Source organism: Meleagris gallopavo, chromosome 1 (assembly GCF_905368555.1).
Source record: "Meleagris gallopavo chromosome 1, MGAL_WU_HG_1.1, whole genome shotgun sequence".
In the NCBI taxonomy this organism is placed as follows: domain Eukaryota; kingdom Metazoa; phylum Chordata; class Aves; order Galliformes; family Phasianidae; genus Meleagris; species Meleagris gallopavo.
Window position 1 is genome coordinate 61481726 of NC_139404.1, and position 23205 is coordinate 61504930.

General features: G+C 43.3%; 1 protein-coding gene across 8 annotated transcripts; it reads left to right on the top strand.

Moving 5' to 3' along the window:
- The first annotated feature begins 2683 nt into the window (after nucleotides 1-2683).
- Nucleotides 2684-23002, top strand: BPGM (bisphosphoglycerate mutase). Of its 8 annotated transcripts, XM_010713822.4 has the most exons (6): nucleotides 2693-2849; nucleotides 3077-3134; nucleotides 3603-3697; nucleotides 8197-8414; nucleotides 10187-10839; nucleotides 19876-23002. In XM_010713822.4, the coding sequence occupies exons 4-6, from the start codon at nucleotides 8374-8376 to the stop codon at nucleotides 20052-20054; spliced, it is 873 nt and encodes a 290-aa protein (XP_010712124.1). In that variant the 5' UTR covers nucleotides 2693-2849; nucleotides 3077-3134; nucleotides 3603-3697; nucleotides 8197-8373; the 3' UTR covers nucleotides 20055-23002. The 8 variants fall into 8 exon arrangements, 7 of the variants coding, with proteins under 7 accessions (XP_010712124.1, XP_003202521.1, XP_010712131.1 ...); XM_003202473.4 differs by lacking the exon at nucleotides 8197-8414; XM_010713829.4 differs by lacking the exon at nucleotides 3603-3697.
- Nucleotides 23003-23205: the final 203 nt, after the last annotated feature.

Below are 23205 nucleotides of genomic sequence, written 5' to 3' on the forward strand. Positions count from 1 at the left end.
TGTTTTTCTGTCTTGTCTTTGGAATGTGATAACCCCATAGCAGCTTCCCTCTATCTGCTTTGCATACAATGAAATGAAGGCTGTGTTGTGCTTTTCCTCTTTATCAGTCTTATTTAGTACTTAATAATACAGAAGAGCATTTACATTTACTTAACTGAAGCTATGTTACTGGCGACAAACTTAAGATTAGTTTAAATGCTTATACACTCCTCTTTTATTTGAATAGATTTTCCTCCTAAGCAGTGGAGTCAAAGTGAAACAAAACAAAACAAAACAAATAGAATACTTTGTCTTCCACATGGATTTATGTTTTTGGTTTAGATTAATTGAGAAACAACTCAGAGGGGTGAAGTTATATATTTCCTCCATACCCAAACAAGATGAAAGCCTTGCTGTATTTACAAATGAAAGCATGATTGCATAGGAGACTTTTTAAACAAAAGGTGAAAGAGGCCCTTTGCCGAGGAGCTTAAAGACTAATTGGTGCATGACGGAAGCATCACTACTCTAGTTTACTCCCAAGTTTTAGTTAATAACAGGCTTGGTTCAAGATGTGGTTGTGTGATATATTGGCAAACAGGGGTAGGCGTATGATGAAAAATTACTGACACATAGGTATGTTTGAGCCAAGAAAATGTTGAGAACCACTTGTCTGATGAATGCAAGATGCAGTGAGAAGCAGTAACAAAAAGACAGGTGTAGGACTGGTATGTCCTTACCCGATAAGTGCTCTCTAGCTCTGATGGAGACTTACTGTGCATATATTACAGACCAGAGCTCCGTGTGTGAGAGATGCATGAAGGAGTTCAGGCAAACAGGACTGTGCTGTTGTCTCAGGGACAAGGCAAACAGCTTCCAGTACATTAATGCACGTAGATTTGCATGGGACTCAGCTAAACAAGTGGGTTTAGAGATCAGGCTTGGATGAAAATGTATTGATATCTTGTGGACTTGCAGCCTTTTTAGGATGGAAAAAAATGAGGGTGATTGAGAAAGCAGTGACTAAAATGACTCTGGTCATTTAGACCAGAGTAACCATGCCTCAAGCTGAGGCATGAAGGAGAATGGGCAAGGAGACTGAAGGCATGGACGAATATGATGGCTGTGGTATTTAAAGAGATATATCCCTTCTGGAAAGCACTGTCCTGCCAATAGGGAAGTTAACACATGATGTGTATCTGTCCTTTCTGAAGCTGATTTCATCGTAAGATGATGCTTGTGTTTAGTTTGCACTGGGGGTGGTGGGCAGGGAAGTCGATGTAGCCAGATTGATTTTAGGAGGTAACAGTTTGGAGTCCTCCAGGGGAAATAAGAGCATATTTATCTCCTTGTATGGAGTACGTTGTACTCCCACACCTCTCTCAGTACAAATCTGGCCTTGAATGGAAAAGAACCATCAGATAAGCAGCAGAAAAATGATTCAGCCCTAGAAATGTGGGAGAACAATAGTGTGGATAAATGACTGAGAGAAGAGAGCATCTAGAACTTTTGCAGAGGAAAAACAGTCAGAGCGTTGAAAACAGCCTGAGTGTATGTGCATCCAAAAAAGGGAGGAGTTTCCATGGCCACACATTTGTGGGGCAGAGGGAATGGGCATGTTCCAAGGATGGAAGGGAGGGGCACAGTTGAGGAGGGAATACACAAATTCATGCAGTAGGAAAACACCTAAGAGGAAGTTTTGGAGAGTTTTCAGTGTTATTATAAAGTATGAGGATTTTGATTACAGGAGCTTCTTTTGAAGATGGAATTATTAAGGAAGGCAGCTCATATATCAAGTAGTGCTAAGCAATGAGCTCAGGGTGTTCTGAAAGTTACTAGGGTTTTGTGGCAACACTGGATCTGCTTTAAACAAAGGAACTATTGTAAGAAAATGTACCAAGGGCATAGAGCATCATCAGCAGAGAATGCTCCCGTTGGCCACAGTTCTCATCAGCCATTAATCTGCCTTTCCTCCCTCCATTCTGTTTTCTTTTGTGCTGCTTTGCTTGGCTCCTGGCCGTCCTTCAGAGCGATGCAGTTGCGCTGCTGCCCAAGCAGAAGCTTACGTGCTGAGGAAGGGAGTTTCCTAGACTGCTTCAACTATAAACATTCCAGCTAAAAAGCATCTGCTACGGCCTGGAAGGGTTCCAGAGCAGAGACCCTAAAAAACACTGCCAGCTGGCCTGCTAGATAATAGCTGCCAGAAGAGCGGAGCTGTCTGAGAGCTCTGAACAGGACGCGGCTAGGACTTGGAGCCTGAAATCAAGTTGTTTGGCTGCTTTTGCCACGCTAACAAAACACGCTTCAAGCAAGCAGGTACACTTGCTTGAAGACTATTGGAGATGATTGTATTGACTGGCCACTGCAGCCTGGCTGGGGCTCAGGTTGCAGCCTGGTGACCCCTACTTGTGACAGCATCTGAGCACGTAAGGTGTTGGTAGTGCTGGCTCTGGAACTGCCGTTTCTGGTGCCTGTGGTTCGTGCCCTTACAGAACCCACCAGCCGCGCCAGCACCACGCTCAGAACGACACCACACATCTGTGAAGCGCGAAGCAAAGCAACCACAAAGCAAAGCAACCCCCCGCCCTTCGAGCTGTCCCTGCTTCCGGCCGGCGCCAAGCTGCGGTGCCCGCCCATTCGCCCGCAGCCGCAGTTCCATTGGCTCCCGAAGGTGCTCATCCTTCATGGCGGCCAATCATATCCTCCGCTTCAGCTCAGGCGTCACGGGCGCGCGGACGCCGGGGGTTTATTAGGCGGCTCGGGGGACGCTGGCTTTCCGGCGGCGGGAGAAGGCTGTCGTGGGATGCGGGTCGGGTTCGGGATACAGCTGTAGCGTCGTGGACGGGCCGCGGCCTGCTGTCGCCCTCCGGGTGAGGCCGCTAGGATTGCGGCCGCTGATTTGATGGAGACACGGGGGGGAGGGCGGATAACGGGTTGTGCGGTGGGGGCAGTCCGGGGATAGCAACCGGCGGGAGGGTGTGGGGGCCCGGCCGCCCCTTGGCCGTGACGGGGAGGGGGGGCTGTGAGAGGAAGGCGGCGAGGCACGGTGTGCGGGTGGGGCGGGGAGCAGCGCTCTGGTGACCCTCTGTTTTCTTAGGGGAGGCCCGGAGACAGCTGCATCGCGTCTGGGCGGCTTTGTAAAGGGATCGAGCCAGGTGAGCTTGTCGTGGAAGCTAGAACTTAAAGCTTTGCTGGGCTGGTTGCTCTGCCGAGATGAGAAGTCGTCCTGAGCAGCTAGCTCTACTGTGATGTGCAGAACTAGGTCTCCATAGTGCTGCCTCTGTGTTATGTTTGGCCCTGGTCTGCTGCCTGCATCCTTCGGCGAGTCCTGGAGTTTCTAGTAGTTTTCTGCACAGTAGATCTGCAGTAATTGCAGTCTAAACGAATCTTGGGGAGCAAATGATGTCCTGGGGCATTAGGAGACAAATAACTTTCCTTTGTTGGAATTGCAGGAGTTGTTCATTTGCATCTTTTTGGGAGAGGGAAATGGGTAGCTTTCCCAGTTTGTGCAAGGGACGTGTGCTCTGCTTTCTTCCAGCTCTGAAAGCAAATTATGATCAGTGTAACCATTTGCACTTGTGGTCTTCGTGTGTGAGCATTTGGTGTTTGTTCCCTTCCTGCAGGTAACTAACCGAGAGCTCCTGGTGCTCTGTGTGGAAAGAGTAGCTTTCAAGTCTCTGCTGGGATTTGTGTAGGTTGTTCCTTTGCCATAGGGAAGGTGAGTAGGATTGTTTCCATGTGTTGTTGTTCTGAGGCTTTTCATTTAAATGCTCTGTAAGTAGTCTGATATTTTAAACAACCTGGTGACTGCCAGTTCTCTCTAAACTTGTTTCAGAGTGGTGGTTTTGCTTAGTTTTTTGTACAGCTGAACTGGAGTTTATTGTCCCCAGATGATATTAGGTTTTAGGCCCAAGTACCTGAATAGGAGCATGTGTGAACAGGTGCACCTCTATTGTTGGATCTTGTTTTTTGCACTGGGTCTTAAGGTAGCCTTGTGAATGACTTAATTTGTTCCTGTGGACAATTGTTGATCTGAAAAGTGGTGTATTTGTAGAGAATGAACTTTTTTGTGTCTATATTTTATGTTGTAGTTCATAGTGAATGCATCATAATTTTTAATTATGTCAATGGGACATTGAAAAAAGTACTTTGACTCTGGATGGAAGTGCCATCTGATGCTCCTTCTTGCAAACTTGATATCTTACAGTGTAGTTCAATAGTCTATCTGATGTGACAGGAATGTAACAACTAAATCCTCACAGTTGATGTCTTTGCAGAACCCGCCGCTGATCATTGTGAGTAGTAAGCAAAATGTACAAAGGATTTCATCTGAGATGCTGCTTTTTCTGTGAGATCACAGAAGATTGTCCATAGTATTTACTGGTTGTTTTTGTGCAGGTGAAACTCTAGCAATCCTCAGGTTTTGTAAAGCTAAGCAGTAGCAGTGGTCAGAAGTTACAGCTGAGGGAGCTGTTGTGTAGTGTCCTTGTGAGAGTCTTCCGTCACATGGCAAGGCATCCTGTTGTGGAGCTGGTCAATTTGCCAAGTAGTAGACTGTGGTGTGCAGGGTGGTTTCCTGAGCTGTGGAAGTCCCTGGGTAGCAGTGAGATCAGAAGCTGCCAGCTCTTGCAAGAAACTGATGAGGCTTGGGTAGCCAACGGCAACTCTAGAAAAGGCAGCTCTGGGAAGTGCTAGTGATGGCGAACAGGTACAAGAAGGGTGTGGCAGTTTTTGTGTACCCTGATTGTTTGCTGGAGTTTGTGTGGTTGTAGTTGCTGAGATGGGATATTGGGTGCTCATATTAAAGATTGCAGCTCCAACTGGGTTGTCTCCTCCACCTACTGAACATGCCTGCAAAAGGTGTGCCCAGGTGGAGGACTTCCTGCAGCAGATGGCTGAGCTGCAAGAAGTGGTGATAAAAGTGTGCTGTCAGGAAAGACAAGGAGAGAGGCAGGTGGTTCCATGTGTGTTCTGCCATGAACTCTCAGCCAGAAACTTCCCCTCAAGACCAAACGGAAGACAGTGAAGTAGAAAACACAAATCTAAGTTTTACAGCAAGGACCAGCAGGAGGAAGAGGCTTTCTGTATTGTGTGAGGTGCCCCAGAACTGCTGGACTGTGGATGAAGGACCTGGTGTGTCAGGGGAGAAGTAGGTGTTGACTAAGTCAACTTGATCTGTCCCCCATATAGTGACCTGTCCAAACAAGAAACAGCAATGGGTGACAACAGTAGGGGACTTTATCCTGTGGGGATAAGAGATGCCCTTTTGCTAACCTAGCCTGCTAGATTTTTTTTTTTTAATTTATACTTTAGGACTCTGATAAACCTGGTTTGCTGGGAACTGATGGGGTCTGTCTGTCAGAGGAGATGGAGAGCATCTTTGGTTACAGGCTTGTCAAACCGATGAAGAGAGCTTTAAACTAAAGCTGCTGAGATAGGAGAACTCAGTCCACTGGACTGACTGGTTTGATGCCAGTGCCAGCAGCAGGTGCCCAGGGCTGGGAGAGAGGTCAGAGGTCTTCAGGGAAACACCAGAGGAGTAACACAAAGAAATTCCAGCTACTTCATTTGACAAAATAGTTTCATTGGGAACCCAGCTTATGTGCTTCTACACAAATCATATGACTTGGGGGGGAAAAAAAAGATTGGAAATCTTAGTTAAATCTCAGGGCTATGATATAATTGGCCTCAGTGAGACATGGTGGGATGGCTCGTATGCCTGGAGTGCTGGGATAGATGTTATTTGGGCTCTTCAAGAGAGTTAGGGAAGGAGCTGAGGTGGGGTAGCCCTATGTATTAGGGAGTACTTTGGCTGTGTGGAGCTGAGTGATGCTGGTGAAAGGATTGAGTGTTTCAGAGTAAAAGCCAGTATGGCTGATATTATAGTGAGGGTCTATCATAGACCATCCAGGCAAGATGGAAAGGTATATGCATAGTTCTGAAAGGAGGTCTAAGTCTTATAATTGCCAGCCCTTGTTCACAGGACTGCTGGTAATGCAATACAATGAAGAAGGGTCTAGGGGATTCTTGGAATGAGAGGCTGATGCAGGTGATGAGTGAGATCCATACTGAAGTAATCTGCTGTTTGGGAACAAGGAAGGACTTGCAGATTATGTGATGGTTGGAGGCTGCCTAAGGCGCAGTGATCATGAAATGATCCTTGGTGAAGAAAGATAGTTAGCAGAACTGTTGCACTGAATTGCTAGAGGAGGGAATTTTCAGCCTGTTTGGGACACCTGATTGACAGAATTTTCAGCCTGCTTGGACACCTGATTGACAGAAGTCCCTTGGAAGTGGTTCAGAAAGGTGAAGGAGTCCAGGGAAGCTGGACCTTTTTCAAGAAAGAAATTGTGGAGTTGCAGTAGCAGGGCAATTCCAAATGCACTGGAAGTCAAGCTGGATGGAGTGATGTCAGGCCTAGATGAATAGAACTTGTTTGGGAGTTCAAGGGGGAAAGTTACATGAACTGTGGAAGAAAGAGCAGGAAACTATAGAGCTGTTGTCAAGCTGTGCGGAGATGAAATTGTAAGGGCCAAAGCCCAGCTGGAATTCAATTTGACTAGTGCAGTTAAAGAAGATTAAGTGATTCTGTAAATATGTCATCAGCAAAAGGAAGATTAAAGAGAAGTATGATTACTTATTGGATGTGAGAGGAAATGCTGTAATGAAATATAAGGTTGGGTTAGCACATGCATTTGTTGCCTCAGTATTTTTAAGGTCAGTTGTTTGCAGGGTACCCAGCCCCCTGAGTTGGAAAATTGACAGAGTGAAATGAAGTCCCTGTAATCCAAAGGGGTGACCTACTATATCTTTTGAATGTTCTTAAGCCTACAGGTCTGGATGGGATTCCAACTGAAGGAGTTGGTGGAGGTGCTCACCCAAAGTACATGCAGTAACTTACCATTGGTCCTGGGTAGCTGGGGAGGTCCCAGTTGACTGGATGTTGAATGTGACTCTGATCTGCAAGAGTTCTGGGAAAAAGGATCCAGGATGCAGGCCTGTCAATCTGGCCTCAGTACAGGGAAGGTTATGGAACAGATCATCTTGAATGCTATCACATGGCATGTGTGGGACAACTTAGTGATCAGAAGCAGTCAATGTGGATTTAGGAAGAGCAGGTCCTGCCTGACTAACCTGATCTCCTTCCATGAAAGGTGATCTGTTTAGTAGATGAGGCTGTGGGTGTTTACCTGGATTGTAGTATAGTGTTGACACCATTTGCCTCTGTATTCTCCTGGAGAAACTGTCTGCTCGTGGCAGGTGTATGGGTTGGGTGAAGAACTGACTGAATGGCCAGGCCCAAAGAGTGAGAGAAATTAAATCCAACTGGTGGCTGATCACCAGTGATGCTCACCAGAGATCAGTATGGGAGCTGATTTTTGTTTAACACTCTTATCACTTATCTGAATGGAGAGTATTGAGTGCATGTCAGCTAAGCTTGCAGTCAGTGCTAAGGCAGGACTGTTGATCTGACTTGGAGAGGGGTCTATGTAGGTTGGATAAAAGGACTGCATGCAAGCGTGTGAAGTTGAACACAGGTCCTGCATGGGTCATAACTCCATGCAGTGGTATAGACTAGGGGAAGGTAGATGGAAAATTGCCCCCAGCAAATGACCCGGGGTTGCTGATTGACAGCCAATGGAACATGAGCCAGTGGTGTGTTTGACTGAGACTGCTGATTATATCCTGGCCTGCATCAGAAATAGTGTGGCCAGCAGGACAGTAACTAGTAACTTTTTCCCTTCTGTACTTGACACTTGAGAGACCACACCTTGAAACATTTAGTTCTGTGCTCCTTGCTGCAAAGGAGTGTATTAGTGAGTTTGGATGTGTGCAGAGAAGTGAGAGGATCAGGAAACAAGATTTAATAAGGAGTGGTGAAGGAATCTAGGAGTTACTCATTTTGGAGGAGGCCGAGACCTCGTAGACCTCGTTCTTCTCTGCTCCTGGGAGAGAGAGGAGAGGGGATTAGAGAAGGTGAGGTGGCTGACTCTCAGTGAGTTCTTTTCCCAGTCTATAAACATATCTGGGATTGCTCTGATCCAGGTGTAGCACTTCGGACTTGGCCTCGAACCTCATCAGGTTTATATAAGTCCACTTCTCAAGCTTGTTTGTGTCCCTTTGGGTGGCATCCCTTCATTTTGTTGCATCAGCTGCACCTCTCAGCTTAATGTCATCTGCAAACTTGCTGAGGGTACACTTGATCTCACTGTCTAGGTCTTTGATAAAGATGGTAAAAGCACCGGTCCCATGACTGTTCCCTGGGGGACACCACTCATCACCAGCCTCCACCTGGACATAGAGATGCTGACTGCAATCTTCTGGCTGTGACCATCTGAACAATTCCTTACCCACTGAATAGTCCACACTTCTCTCTCCAATTTAGAGATAAGGATGTGGTGTGGGATCATATCAAAGGCTTTGCAGAAATCCAGGTAGATAACATCAGTTGCTCTTCCTTTGTCCACTGCTGCTGTATCTCCATTGTAGGCTACCGGCTTGGTGAGGCATGGTCTGTCCTTGGTGAAGCTGTGCTTGCTATCTCAGATCACCTCATCTTGCATGTGCTTCCCAGACACAGAGGTGGAATGTATACTCCTGAAAAGTCTATGCTTTTAAATAAATGTCTGTTTTGTAAAAATGAATACTGATGTGGTGGATGCTTCCCAAAATCTGGAGTGTGTGGATCTAACCTGTACTATAAATCTCATATTTAGGGGGACCAAACTTGAGACTCTTGGATTGAAGCATCTCCAACTGATTTCAGATAATACAAGTTCCCATAAACATTTAAGTTCTGGAAATACTAAGTTCTGTGTACAGAAATCAGTCCTCAGACTGGTTTTGAGAGCAGACTCTTAGAGGTTGGAAAAGACCACTAGGATCATCTAGTCCAACTTTCTAATCTAGTACCCAGTGATAATACTGCAATCTTCCAGTGAGAGCAGTGTTGTATTTTTTCCCCATTTTCTGTCCTGTATATTCTGTGGTATCTTGGGTCAGGGTGAACGTGTGGGGCTTCCAGAACTGTAGTGCCCTTGGATGGACTTCTCAGATGTCACACAGTTGCCTAGAATATGTTTGGCTGCACTGGAAGAGTTTGAGTGTTTAGTCCAGTGCAGACTGAGGACAACCCAGTGCTCATTTTCCATCTTCAACTGGAGAAGATAGATGCTGCCTAGACTTACAGATGCATAGCTGTATTTAATGAGTTCAGAAGATATGCCATGTGTACTTACAGCAAAAATAAAAACATTAATCCTAGCTTATAAGAACAAAAAGGGAAAATGGCTTTAACGTCAGGCAGGGGGATGAAATACTCTGTAAGATCAGTTCTGAATTCTATGATATGAATAGTTGTGCATTGCATCTCAGAATTGTTTTTGATACAAGTGTGGAGGAATGGTGGTAGATGAGGAGGCAGTGGTTGTCTGAAGAAGAATGAAACAGATTGTCATAAAGAGGAGTAAGGGGAGAGTGTGAGGAAACAAGTTAAAAAGAGTGTAATTATAGTCAAATTTCATTTGATACAGCTAATAAAGTTGTGTATTGCAAATTCCAGTTCTGTGGTGGGTCTTTCTGATTGCTCTGGCACAGACTCGATTACTGTCTAGTGCCTGCATATCATTAGAGGTGATGTGGGCCTCTCTTACAAGCTTGGGAGCTCTGTGTCATAGAATCATAGAATGGCCTGGTTTGTAAAAGACTGCAGTGATCAACCCCCTGCTATGGTGCAGGGTTGCCAACCACTAGACCAGGCTGGTGATATCTTTACCTCTAATGCTGTAATGAGTTACCACTCAGAGCGAGGGCTGCTTCATGGTTGGGAACCACTAATTTGACTGAGGTTCTCCTTAAGCATTTAAAGGACATCTGTAGACAGGAATAGCTTGTGCAAATTAGGGTTGGGCTGGATGATCTCCAGAGGTCCCTTCCAACCACTAGGATTCTGTAATTCTGTGCTAGCTACCACTAATTAATTGGTTAGGTGGGCTTGTCCCAACCAGCTAGGTGAAGAATGGTTTTTCCGTATGTTTGAGGATGGAAAGAAATTGAAATACAGAATACCTCTCAGGTGAAAACATATTTAGTAGACTCATGCTGCTTTGGTTGTTTTGATCCTGGTAGCTGTCTGCTCTTTGCTGTCATAATGCATTACAAGTAGTAATGTATGTGGGTTGTGTTTGTATGTCTCCTTTTTGCCCAGATGCCTCATTGTTAGATGCCAGACCAGTCATCTGTGCCAAGCTGCAACCAAAATGACTAAGTACAAGCTTGTTCTCCTGAGGCATGGGGAAGGAGCCTGGAACAAGGAGAATCGCTTCTGCAGCTGGGTGGATCAGAAACTGAGCAGTGATGGAATAAAAGAAGCTCAAAATTGTGGCAGACAGCTTAAAGCTCTGGGCTTTGAGTTCGACCTTGTCTTCACCTCTGTACTCAGCCGCTCCATCCAGACTGCATGGCTGGTCCTGGAAGAAATGGGCCAGGAATGGGTCCCCATTCAGAGTTCTTGGAGACTGAATGAACGCCACTATGGTGCATTGATTGGTCTCAACAGAGCAGAAATGGCTCTGAATCATGGAGAAGAGCAAGTGAAAATATGGAGGAGAAGCTATGATGTTACTCCACCTCCCATAACTGAATCACATCCCTACTATGAAGAGATATACAATGACCGTCGATACAAATTCACTGATGTCTCTCAGGATAACCTTCCAAAGGCTGAAAGTCTAAAAGATGTTCTTGATAGACTCCTTCCCTATTGGAATGAAAAGATAGTGCCAGAACTCAGAAGTGGTAAAATGATCCTTATATCTGCTCACGGCAACAGCAGCAGGGCACTGCTCAAGCATTTGGAAGGTAAGGCTCTTCCTCTTTGTCATCTTCTCTTCTTACTCACCTGTGTGAAGTTTTGCATCTTGATCTATAGCATGTGTTGCTCATCTGAACAATGTAATGTTAAATGTCTGTGCCCTACAAAGGAATTTTGGCCTGTTGGAGCAGAAATCAAAGAGTGGGGTAAAAGGATCAGTTGGCTTATTGTAGCTGAGGAGCACTAAATTCTTCATAAAAGAGTCATAGAATGGCCTGTATTGAAAAAGACCATCATATCATCTAGTTTCAGCCCCCTGCTATGTGCAGGGTTGCCAACCACCGGACCAGGCTGCCCAGAGCCACATCCAGCCTGGTCTTGAATGTCTCCAGGGATGAGGCATCCACAACCTCCTTGGGCAACCTGTTTCAGTGAATAATATAGATAATATCTTTCCCAACTGATAAGCAGCTGTGGGTTGTCTGAGCTCTTCGGATTTGTGATTTTCACAGACTCCAGCATTCTGGATCTCCTCGAAGGGTGAGGGACCAACAGCAACAGCAGATGCTTTCCCTTTCTTTCCCTTAGCTTTCTAGTGCTCGTTTAAACAAGTGTATTCAAGCTAAATTTTCTAGTTAGTCTAGGTACAACCTCTTTCACTGTTTTATTTTTTTGCATTTACTCAGCTGTTTTGTCAGAGTTGAAGTCACAATCTGTTTATTAAACAAACAGTGCTGTAATGTGTGGAAGAATAAGCTGTCTTTGGTTGTGGGAGACATTTGTGACTACATTTGAGGCTTAATGCTGATTCTTTACTTAAAAAAGCTGCTGTGACATAGGGTTCTGTAGAGGGTAGGTACTTGCTAAAGCTTTTGCTGTGTTATTTCCATGTATCAAAAATGCCTACCAGTCAACAGCTGAGCTAGTTGGTTGATTATCTGGGACCTGGAAAAGATGCAGCTTGCTGTTAAGTCATTGCTAGTTTTCCCTCTCACCTCTCTATAATGACATGACATCTAATACAAGCAATTCTGAACTAGAAGACAGGCTGCAATAAGTTCTTCATGGGTAGAATAGGATTTAGTGACTGCACATGTAAAGAGCAACCTTGTTAGAAATACAGTTGCAAGACCAGATTTTGCCCATTCAGTTTTCCCTAACTATAATCCTTTGTGTACCTCTATAGCTTTGACTGCCATGCACTTTTTGCATTCAGGCCTGCTGGAACAGTCAGTGCTGCTGATGCTTTAGTAGGATTCAGAAGCTCAGAGAATGAGACACCTACGTGGTTTCTGGAACCCCAGAGGCAATGACTCTGGGGTGTGGATTGCTTGGATGCAGGAGGAAGGCTGGTTCAGCCAGATTGTGGTCAGTGTGATCACAGAATCATTAAGTTTGAAAAAGACCTTTAAGATCATCTAGTCCAACTGTCTACCTACCACCAATACTGCCCATATTTCCAGGTGTTGAGCAGCTCCTGGGAGGCCACATGCACTCAGGTTCTGCTCACTGCAGAGTGGCCCATCTCTGCTTCCAGGTGGCCATTAAAAGCCAGCTCAGCATTTGGGAGCAGCTTGGCTAAAACCTGTCTGCTGTGAAACAGTTTGCTTGTTTCACATGATTCTTCTCTCAGGTTTGGAATAGCAGGATTTTAAAGAGACATACAGGCCCAGATCTTCTCATGATGTATTACCCAAAAGAATCCTCTCTGGCAATCTGGTGTGATGTACTGTGTGAGGATGTAACAGCAGCTTACCATCACCAGGCATTCAGAGACAAACCCTGTGTAATGCCCTGACCCCACTACTTTCTGCTCATGCGGTATAGGTTTTGTGAACATCAGTTCATTCTTATCTACACCTTCCCTAGTCTGAAAGCTTCCAGCAAAATAGTGTCACTAGTCCATAGAAATCAAAGGGCCTGCATGTCTTTGCAGTTGTCCATTGCATGCATAATCCTTTAAAGTAAAAGGGACAGAAGGGCAGAGGGATCCCCAACCACTGTGTCCTCTACCAGCACCCTGAAAACTGAACCATGCTTGCCCAAGCCCTCTGGGAATACTGCAGACTGCAACTTCTGTGGAAACCCTGTTTTGTGCAGTTAAGCACCAGAGCTTGAGAGGACGGCATCATCAGCAGGTAACGGTCTCTGCATTGAGATCAGTGAGAACAGTGTAGGCTGAAACAGCTGCCAAGATTTTTTTGTTGTTGTTGTGAGATGGACTTGAGTAGAATTCCTCAAGGGCTGTTGTCAGTATAAATGTAAATAAAACATCTGAACAAAGCAGGATTTCTGATATTACAGCCTGCATTTTTTTGCCCTTAACTCCAGTATATATCCGTCTGGATAGAAGAGGTGTCTTGTCTGTAGTGGTGACTTTCTCTCTTTCTCTCCCAAAAAATTGTGAGCTGCTCCGGAACTGGACCTGATGTAAGAGTGCTCCAAGCTTGCTAGCCTGCTGTTGTTGTAGCACTCACTGTGTAGTGTGCTTTAATTTGTGTGAACTTTCTATGATATGCTTAGTATGTGCTTCATAGTAGTGTCTAGGCTCCTGTACCTCAGCTGTGGTATTTCTGGCAGTGAGAAAATGGGCTTCAAATGCCCATCATTCCTAAGTGAGTGATTGGTTGTCTTACTACTAAGTTAATAATTGAAGCTGTAGCTCAAATTTTAAATGGCACTAAATGTTTTCATTCGACTTGTTCTGATGAAATAGCTTCAGTTTCTTTGGAATGAAACTTAATGACTTTGCTCAGAATTTTCTGTTCCTGTATCAGAGACTTTTCTTTTGAAACAAGCCTGTGGTTCTGTGAATCCGAATGCTCTCCTTGTTGTTAATTGGTGAAAAGAGCTTGAATTATGGTGGTTTTCCACTTGCACGCACAAAAAAAATCAGAGCAGCAGAATGTCAGGCTAACAAGGGTTTGATTGTAGGTTTGCATTTTGCTTTTCTCAGTGCTCGGAGTAGACTTCAACAGGACAAATGTAGGGTCTGTCTGTAGGATGCCACAGCACAGTTTGCGTGAGATGATTTAGAAGTGAAACTGCAATAATCTTGATGAAAACAGTGTTTAAAACCCAAACTGGATGGTACTGTTGTGTGCTCAGATGAGAAACAGCAGCTGCTGAGAGCTTGCTCTTTTGTCCCTCTGTGCTGAGTAGAGTTTTCAGAGCACTTTGCTTTATCTCCAGGTGATCCATGTAATGCTAGAGATCACTGGTACAATTAAAAGCTGGTAAAGCAACAAAATAACTTTCACTTCACGCTGTTAAGGATGGAAAAGTTCTTTAAAACATTTTCTTCCTCCACTGACAGCTGTCTGTTTGCCAGTGGAAGTGTCTTGTTAGATCTCAGTAACTGTTTTTGTTCTGTGACACTTCTAGCACTGACTGACCTATTACTTGCCTTTTACACAGTGCATTTTTCTTTCATGATGTACCATGTCTTTGCACTGAAAGCACTGGCAACAAGAAGTTAGTGAGAGCGTGTAAAATAAGTGTCAGACTTGTTTTGTTATCCTCACTCTGAGACTTCCTATTGATTGTGAAAATACCAGTTGCTAGAATCTACTAAATAAGCTTCTTGGGTGCATGGTCTATGTACAGGTGGTTCTTTCAAGTTATTTTATTTGATACTTCTGAGACCCTCTTAGCAGACTCTCCTTGTGAAGGAAGCATTAGTGTAAAAGCTGTGTCCAGCTTGCTTTGTTGGACAGCAGTATAATGGGTGCTGTGCTGTCTTTTGGCTCAGTTTTTCTTCCATTCTGACTATTTATCTCTGAGATTGGTATTAAATACCTCTGGATAAGGTCTTACAGAAGACCTAATTGTTGCTTTCCCTTCCTGCTGAAATGATGCCATCTTTTGTATATGGTGTGGTGGTCACTGAGCCTTGTCATGCAATTAGTCAGGGAAAAAAGTTGTTCAGGAGGGCAGGGGTTATCTATCTGAAGAAAGATATGGGTGTCCCAGACCCTGGGTTTGTCTGCTTGAGGTCACAGATGGGACAGCTCTGCAACTGTGCTTGTGGGCAGGATGGTGAGTGGGAAGATGAGCAGGGAGAGCGGTGCCCTCAAGGACTCTTCTTTTTTGCTCTACTGTGGGTCCATTAGTTGAAGTGCTGGAGCTGTGCATTGTGATTCCTGGGGCAGGCTTGAGTCCTCTTGAGGACTACCTAGTAGGATTATTTTAGTGTTTGCATATATTTTAGTGTTTGCAGGCTGATATTCTTAAGGAAATGCTACTTACATGATTGTGGTGCCCAAGGGCAGTTAAAAGAAATCAGCTTGAGATGATCCAGCATTTCTGCTGAAAGATGTACTTGCATCCTCCTCTAACTCATCCTATTCTGTTTCTGCTGTTTTTCTTGAGCTTGAGTCTTTGTATGAGCAAACTTGGCCTCTACACTGGTGAAAACAGCAAGAAATAGGTTAATGACTGTGGAAATACAGCTTGAATCTCTGCTGAGGACTTCTGGGCGTTTTTCAGGCTAGTTGTACAGGTGACAGCTAATGCTGATAGTAGCAGATCTGATGTCTCTTGGCGCATTAAATCTTCAGGAGTTCATGGCAGGCTGTGATTTCTTGGCTGCATCAGAGTACTTTAGATTCATGGTTTGTTTTCCTACACAATCTCATTTGGGAGTGGCTTCAGTAATGACCACTGTAAAATTCAGGCCACGATCGAGATGAGTTTATGTAATGACACAGGAGGAAAGCTTGGCAGGCATAAGGGTGAAACAGATGTAGATAATATGCTGCAGCTGTGGCAGTAGCCCACCCGTCTTCCTTCTTGCCTTCAAATCTGCACAGTGAGATTAAATGCTGTAGAGTTCAAGAGCCAAATTATGACACTTTGCCTATTTCTATTTTACTGAAGCAGGTCCTCTGCCAGCTTGCAAGCAGCTGGTATCCATTCAAGGAGGGCAAAATCTGGTCCTGGGTGTTTAACTTAATGAAAATACTGATGTTTTAGTCTAAGTTTGCGGGAGGGATACAAGGAACTGATTTGGATCCTGACCACAGAGCGGCAGTTCTAGTCTGAGCCCTTTGTGGCTGAATTTAGGTATATGATCGTGTGTGTTCTGTGAGATGAATCATGTGGCTTCAAGTATAGTTGACATGCAAGGGAGGAGGGGTGTAGCTATTCTCAGTAGCTGTTCACAGGATGGCTGAAGTTGGTGTGTTGCCCTCTGGATCCATCTGGTCCAAGCTCTACTCAAACAGGGGCACTCAGAGCCCATGTCCAGGTGGCCTTTGAAGATTTCCAAGGAAGAGACTCTGCAACATCTCTGGGCTATCTGTGTCAGTGCTCCACACAGCATGGAAGTGCTGCCTTGTATTCAGGGGGATCCTACTGTGTGCTCCAGTTTGTGCCCACTGCATTTTGTCCTGGGACTGGATATCGCTGAAAGGAGTCTGGTTCTGTCTCTGCACCTTCCCTTCAGGTGTTTTTTAGACACTAAGATTCTCTAAGCCTTCTGGTTCTCAAGACTACAGTCCTGGCTCTTCCCTCCTTTCATTAGAGTAGAGATGAAACGCTTCAGCCTCTCAACTGTATTTGCTGCCCTTTGTTGGATTCTTTCCAGTATGTCCATGTTTCTTGTGCCAGGTAACCCAGCAGCAGATGGAAGATTCTAGGTGAAGCCTCACCACGTGAGTAGAGGGAAAGGATCACTTCTTGACCTGCTGGCAGTGCTTTGCCTAATGCAGTCCAGGATACCCTCAGTCCTCTTAGCATCAAGAACATGTTGCTGGCTTATATTCAACTTGGTGTCCATCAGGACCACACTTCCTTTCTGTAGAGCTGCTTCCTAGCTTGATGCACCCCATCATGTCCTGGTGCCTGGGGCTGTTTCTCTGTAAGTGCAGGATTTTGCACTTCATGTTGAACTTGATGAGGTTCCTGTTAACCTGTTTCTCTAGCCTGTTTGGGATCCCTCTGGGTAACTTCAAGGCCCTCTGATATATCAGCCACTCCTCTCAGTTTCCTCACTGTCAAGACTAGTGAGGTTATGCTGTTCCATCATCTAGATAGCTAATGTTAGGCAGGCTTGGACCCAGCTCCTGCGATACACTGGCCTTCAGTTTGTCCTTAGACCATTGATTGCCACCCTCAATGCTCAGCTGTACAGCCAGTTTTCTATCAAGAATTTAATACAGCTCTTCAGAATGTGGTTGTTCTCATGTTCCTCAGACTGTATAAACAGAAGGAAAACTTAAGAATAGTGAGAGGGGAAGAGAAGCTGAACCAACTCTTGCAGGAATTGGCTTTGTATGCCCATAATTAAGCCTAAAGAGTTTGTCTGTTTAGGACTTTGCAGAGTTTAGGTATTTCAGAGCACTTCATGGGCTATGAGAGGTGAATTTTTCAAGCTTGCAGAGTGTTATGGAGAAATATACTTTGTAATAAATCTGATCAGTTAATCCTAAAAGACTGTCTACCAGTGAAAGTCTCCCCACTGTATATTTCACCTTAAAAAAAAAAAAAAAGCCTGTGATTGATCATCCAGTTCAATTAAATGAAGCACAAGGGAGCTGGAAAAGAATTCTGAATATGACTTCGAAAGCACTTTCTTCTCTGAGTTCTGTAAAATTCTTATAATGATCATGTATCTAATTGCTTCCTACTGTACAGCTGCTATTAAGGAACAGGTGCTCAAGAGATAACATGGGAAGTGTCTGCTTAAAGAATGGGTTGACTGGTTTTGTGTCCTGAAGAAGGCATCCTGAATGCTTTGGCAGTGTGTTCTTATAATTTTAAGTAGGCAGGACTTTAGTTTTAAACTTTTTCAGGGAAAGACTGATTCCAGCAACCTAGTACCCTTCTTCCCATATGAAATGTAATGTGGCTGTGACACAGTCCAGGTCAGGTGAAGTGCAAGAAAAGGTCACTGTGCTATAGTTACAGCTCATGAAGTAACTGGATAGCAGCTTAGCGTACTCTTGGAATGGCCAGAGTGGTAAGAAGTGATCTCTTTACTGTCTTCCCAGACTGTTAAGGAGTGTTCTCTGGGCATTTTTCCTGCAACTGAGGAGTTTGTGTGACAAGTCTGATCAACATTTTGTTTTCTGAAGAAAAGCACTCCGCAAATACAAATTCAAAGGAGAAAACTAAGTGCTTGCTACAACTTGTTTATCCCAGGCTGTGCTCCTCCTGCTTTGTACATCAACACTAGTTGACATTGGTGTGGTCACTGTGTTCTGTAGTAAGGGTAAAACATCTCTGAAACCATGTAGCAGCAACTACTTCTTTAATCCTGCTTTAGAAAAAACATTTAAATATCCTGCCTGCTGACCACATTCTGTGGTTTGCTGAAGTTCTCCTGTGTGACTTCATCTGTTTTGTTTAAATCCGTATGGTTTAGTCTGGGAGGCTGAATTTGAGAGGTGGGCAGAACACTTCCTAGGGCCAAATTCCCTGTGGATGCGTGGTGACATTTGAATGATAAGGTCTGTAAGAATCCTGAAAACAAGGATTTGGACAGCTTGACTGCTTGTTCTGCAAACCAGAGTTCTTGAGAAAAATGTTTGTGCCCTGGTGAACAGATTCTGTTTTTCCCATTGACTTCTGTGTAGTTCTAAAACTTGATAGGCTCCTTAAGTGCTTTTATGTAGGTCTATGATTCTACTCGTAGATGAATTATTTACCCTTTTATATAGGGAGTGATTAGACGGGCAGGGTACGTGACTTTTTTGTACTGAACGCTCAATACAAAACAGGTATATACATCTTGCAAGGGTTTATCTGTTTTTCTTGCTCCTTTCTGAAACGAAATGCTGATTTGCAGCTAAACTGATTACTCAGTCCAACCAAAACAGGAATAGGTCACTACAAAAGTTTAGTTTGTGTAGTCTCATAGCAGCAGCATAAAATTGTCACCTCATGATTACTTTTGTTTTTTTGACCTGATGTCATACTGCTGTGGCTGAGTGGCTAGACTTTGCTTTTCTATGTGTGTGTTAGCTCTACTTTTTCTCCTTGATGTGAAAATCACTGGTAAGTTTACACTCCTGTTCTGAGAGCCACCTGTTTTGTCAGCCGGCTTGAGAGAATTTCCTTCCTGTTTTTTAGTCTAGTTCATATGGTGCCATAGTTTTAGAAGCTTGATAGTGAACTTTTTCTAAGTATGAGTTATTGAAGCTGCTCTGTTTCACAACAGCAGATTTTCACTTTGGGAAATAATCTTTAATCATTGCTTCTTAACTGCACATATTTAGAGCTTATGCAGAAGCTTTGCTTAAATTTTGGTCTCAAAGTTCAATTGGACATTTATAGAAATTTGTGTGTTTCATGTAAATGTAACCAGCAATTTTGCTGAGCTTAGAGCCCCAGAGTACTTTAAACAGGTAAAATTTTCTCCATAGGTGCACCTTAATAAAGTGTAAAATGCAGGAAAACAGTCTAACTTGTATAAACTGACTTTTTTGCTTTTCTTTGCATTTTTCTCAATTTAATGTAGGAATGAGTATCCTGTATGTAATTCCAGGGCTTGTACTGAAGATGTCTTTAAACTTCTTTTTAGAAATCAGTTGTGGGAAACAGTTCTTTACTTGCTTGCAACTATCTTAAAAATCAGTAGTTACAAGGTGTTGCATAAAAAAAAAAAAAACTTAAGAGAAAAAATAACCTTAGTATCCTGTATCTTTAAAGAGGATGTTGCATTGATTGCTTATCTGAGGCCTTTTCATGTTGGGATAATACACATTGACTCTAATCCTGATGAATTTTGTGTGTGTGATTTGGGAAGATGTAGAAAACCCATGCTTAAAGTGTCCTATATTTAAAAAAAAAAAAAAGTATACAGGGCAGTTTTTTCCCTCTTCAGTTCATGCGATTACCAAGAATGAAGAAATTGTCTTCAGGTTGTTGGAAATTCCCTCCTATAGTTGTTCTTAGAACACCAACCAAGTTGTGGTCTAGCTGGGAATGAAAATTGATCCTCGAGTAGCTGCTATTGCTGAAGGAGGCTGGAATTATGTTGTTAAATGCTTTAAGACCAGATAATCTCAGAAATAAGGCTGAGCAAATAAGCAATTAGGAAGTTGTTGATTGCTGTAACTCTGGGTTTTTGTCTTTGACAGGCATCTCCGACAAGGACATCATGAATGTTACTCTCCCCACTGGTGTGCCCGTACTTCTTGAACTCGATGAGAATCTGCGTCCTCTGGGCCCTCACCAGTTTCTGGGTGATCAGGAAGCTATCCAAGCTGCCATCAAAAAAGTGGAAGATCAAGGGAAAGTAAAATCTGCTGAGAAGTAAAATCGTGAAAGTTACTTTTGAAGTGTGTGGTAGTTAAGTGATTTATTTATGACTGCTAGGTTGCACTGTGTGAAAATCTCAATTTCAAGCACTAAGTAATTAGAAGGGGCAGTTGTTGAGTCTGTTTGGCAGGTGAACCCTCTGCCTTTCAAAAACTGGATTTCAGATCTCAGCGTGAGATTATGGATACGCAAAAGGAAATACCATCATTCAGGTAATGGAAACTTGCAGGGCAGTCTCACTCAGATCTAGGTTTGATGGTGGTACAGGAATGGAAATAAAGGGGTCTGTTATTGCCATTTACTAGACCTGATCTGTTAGTGTTAGTGGGGAAGAAAGCAATGTACAGCATCATCTTACAGGACTACTAAGTCCAGGTTGTTACAGGTATTAACAACGTTTTTCACTGACAGAATGACATGATTTTTCTATCAACTGCCATGCCAACTTTTTTTCTGTATAAATTCTTTCAGTCTTTCCAAACACTTTTTATTGTACACTCTTCTTTCTCTTATTCGAAGGTTCCCCAAGCCAGTTCATGGTCCAGAGGTGAATTTTATAGAGATGCTTGGACTGTTAGAGCTACTGCAATCTTTTATTACACTGTCATTCAATTTTTAAGGAATCTAGAAGATATCCCTCTTTCTGCATTGTCTTTGCACAACATTGCACAACTGTGTTTTGTTGGTTTGCAGTAATGGGATTTAATTCAAACTTTAACTGCAAACTAAGCACAAGTTTTCCTGCTCAATGTTTAAATTATATCTTAGCCCCGGTAAGCAACCTTAACAGTTCTGGAACATAAACATGTACTAGAGATTTGAGAAACTTGTTAGAATTGTTTCTTTTTTTTTCCTCAGTAAAACTGGAAATATGAAGCCTCTTTCTAAGCTTTTCTGAGTTGGAAAGAACAGACAAATCTGTTCTACAGTGATACTGCTGTGGTACTGTTGGTAGATCTCTCTGGGCAGAAATGCTGCATAGGACATGTAAGGTGTATTACTAAATGAAGCTCATGTAACTATCAAGCTTAGCAGTGAAGGATGTTCTACAGTGTCTGAAAGTGTTTTCCTATAAAGCTCTCCTCACACTCAGCTTGATTCCTGTTGAGTGTGACTAGTGCTTTGGTACTAAGCTTGAACTGTGAGTGTACCGTAGTGTGTTCCAGCATTGAGATGATTTCAAATTTGAGAGTGAATTTGAGGCTGTTGTTACTTTAATTTAAATATGACACAGTTATTCAACATCTGACCTCAATTACCAGCATCAGTAGCACTTGTGTATGCAGTATTTGAGCTGAACGTGTTTTCAGCATGGTCCAGCTACAAATCTCAAAAATTTAATAAGTTTTTTTTTGGTATGATAGTATACACTTTCTAAAAACCTTAGAGTAACTTCTTTTTGCAGTGAGCAGCTTAGTAGCTAATTTTGTAGGTGTGAAAATGGCTTTTCCTCTGAGGAGAGCAGTGTGACAATTTATACTTGTGACACAAACTGGAAGGAGTCTTTCCAGGTCAGATACCAGCTCATGTTTATGTGACAGGAGCTCCGTGAAAAATGTTTTTACTAGATGGTACTTTCTCTTACATGAACAATGCTTGGGCTTTTCTTGGGTTTTGTTTTAGTAGCCCTTGCAACAGGAACAAAGTTACTTGTTTGTTATTTCTTAAGAATAAAGCTGGTAGTAAACATAAAGCTGATAGGTTTCTTTTTCCTTCGTACAACCCAGAATATTCATCTCGTTTTCTTTGAAACCCTGTTAGCAGCTTTCCTACTACTATATTTGTGACACTGCTTGACTTTATGGTTTTTTAGCTTTCTGTGCATAGTGACTCAGTCTTAATTGATAGTTGGTATTGAGGAGTTACATTGTTGATGACAAAACATACTTGTCAATGCAATGAGGGAGGACTGCTGGCACTGATAAGATTTTTCACTAGACATGCAATTATGTTCATTACCAAGAAAAAAATTACTTTAGATTTGTTAACAAGACAAGCCTAGCCACATGTCATCAGTGGTAGCAGCACGTGTCAGGATGTGGGCTTAGAAAGCATGATCATGTGCCCATATTCTCTTGGTGTTGTGGTGTTGTGATGTTGGACTTCTTGAGGACTTGAGACACAGGTGGAATCTATGTGGAAACAAATCCAGCTGAACTGGGAGATGCTCTCTAACACAAGAGCACTGATGTCTGATCTCTTCTGGGCTTGCAGTGGGGAATGGAAAGGTAAGTATAAAGAACATTCATGTTTCTGCACCTGAAGTGATGCAATTGACTGAAAACAGCCTTTCGGAGCTTTGGATGGTCAGGAAAAAGCAATGCAATGCTTTCAGGTGGCACTATTTCTGTAGTGCTTCTTGAGACAGGAATGGTGCTTGTGCCCTGGGAGGTTGGACTTCATTTGCTTTGACTGTGACTCCAAAGATGACAGGATTTGGTATGCACATCTGGCAGCAATACCACCTCACAAAAGTACTGGATGGAACCAGCTGGAGATTTCATTCATCTTGAAGACTTTGATCTTCAAGATGAATTTTAACACCTTGCAGTACTTGTTTCTAAGTAGCCTTGTAATTATGGATGTTCTATGAATTAAATTTATATTGAAAATAAACCAGCTTTCGGCAGTTGCATTAGGAAAAATGTCTGGCCTTCGGGCATAACTACATTAGAAGGAAAGAGAATCTTGCTGCTGGTGGCTTTATAAATTGGTGGGTGGAAAACATTTTTCTCCATACTTGAATATGCATCGGTGTCTCGAAGTCTTGTAAGGGTAACCAGCGTCTCTACAGTTGACATCATGGATGTGGTTGATTTGGATTTTCTCACACATTTTAACTTGTGGTTCAGTAGCAAGTAGCTCTAGAATTCTCTTGAAAACCTTTTGTAAATATGGTGGAGCTGATAGGTTCTTTATAACTCAATAAATGCACCTGAAATGGAATTTAACTTGGTCTCTGTCTTTCTTCCTTCTACTGCCTTCCACTTCGCTTCCTTTCTAGGGCTGATAGGTAAATAAAGCTGTGACCTTCAGTGTTCTGGAGCTCATATCAAGCAGTCCTTGATCACATATCATGCGGTCAGTTGGTTAAAAATAGAGCAAATACTGCCTCATCTTTGCATGCAACTAAACTGTGCTGAAACCTG

Coding starts and splice junctions, on each gene's coding strand:
- BPGM (XM_010713822.4), top strand. CDS start 8,374: ATGTGGTGTGGGATCATATCAAAGGCTTTGCAGAAATCCAG. Junction 8,415..10,186: donor AAGGCTTTGCAGAAATCCAG/GTAGATAACATC, acceptor CTTTTTGCCCAG/ATGCCTCATTGTTAGATGCC. Junction 10,840..19,875: donor ACTGCTCAAGCATTTGGAAG/GTAAGGCTCTTC, acceptor TGTCTTTGACAG/GCATCTCCGACAAGGACATC.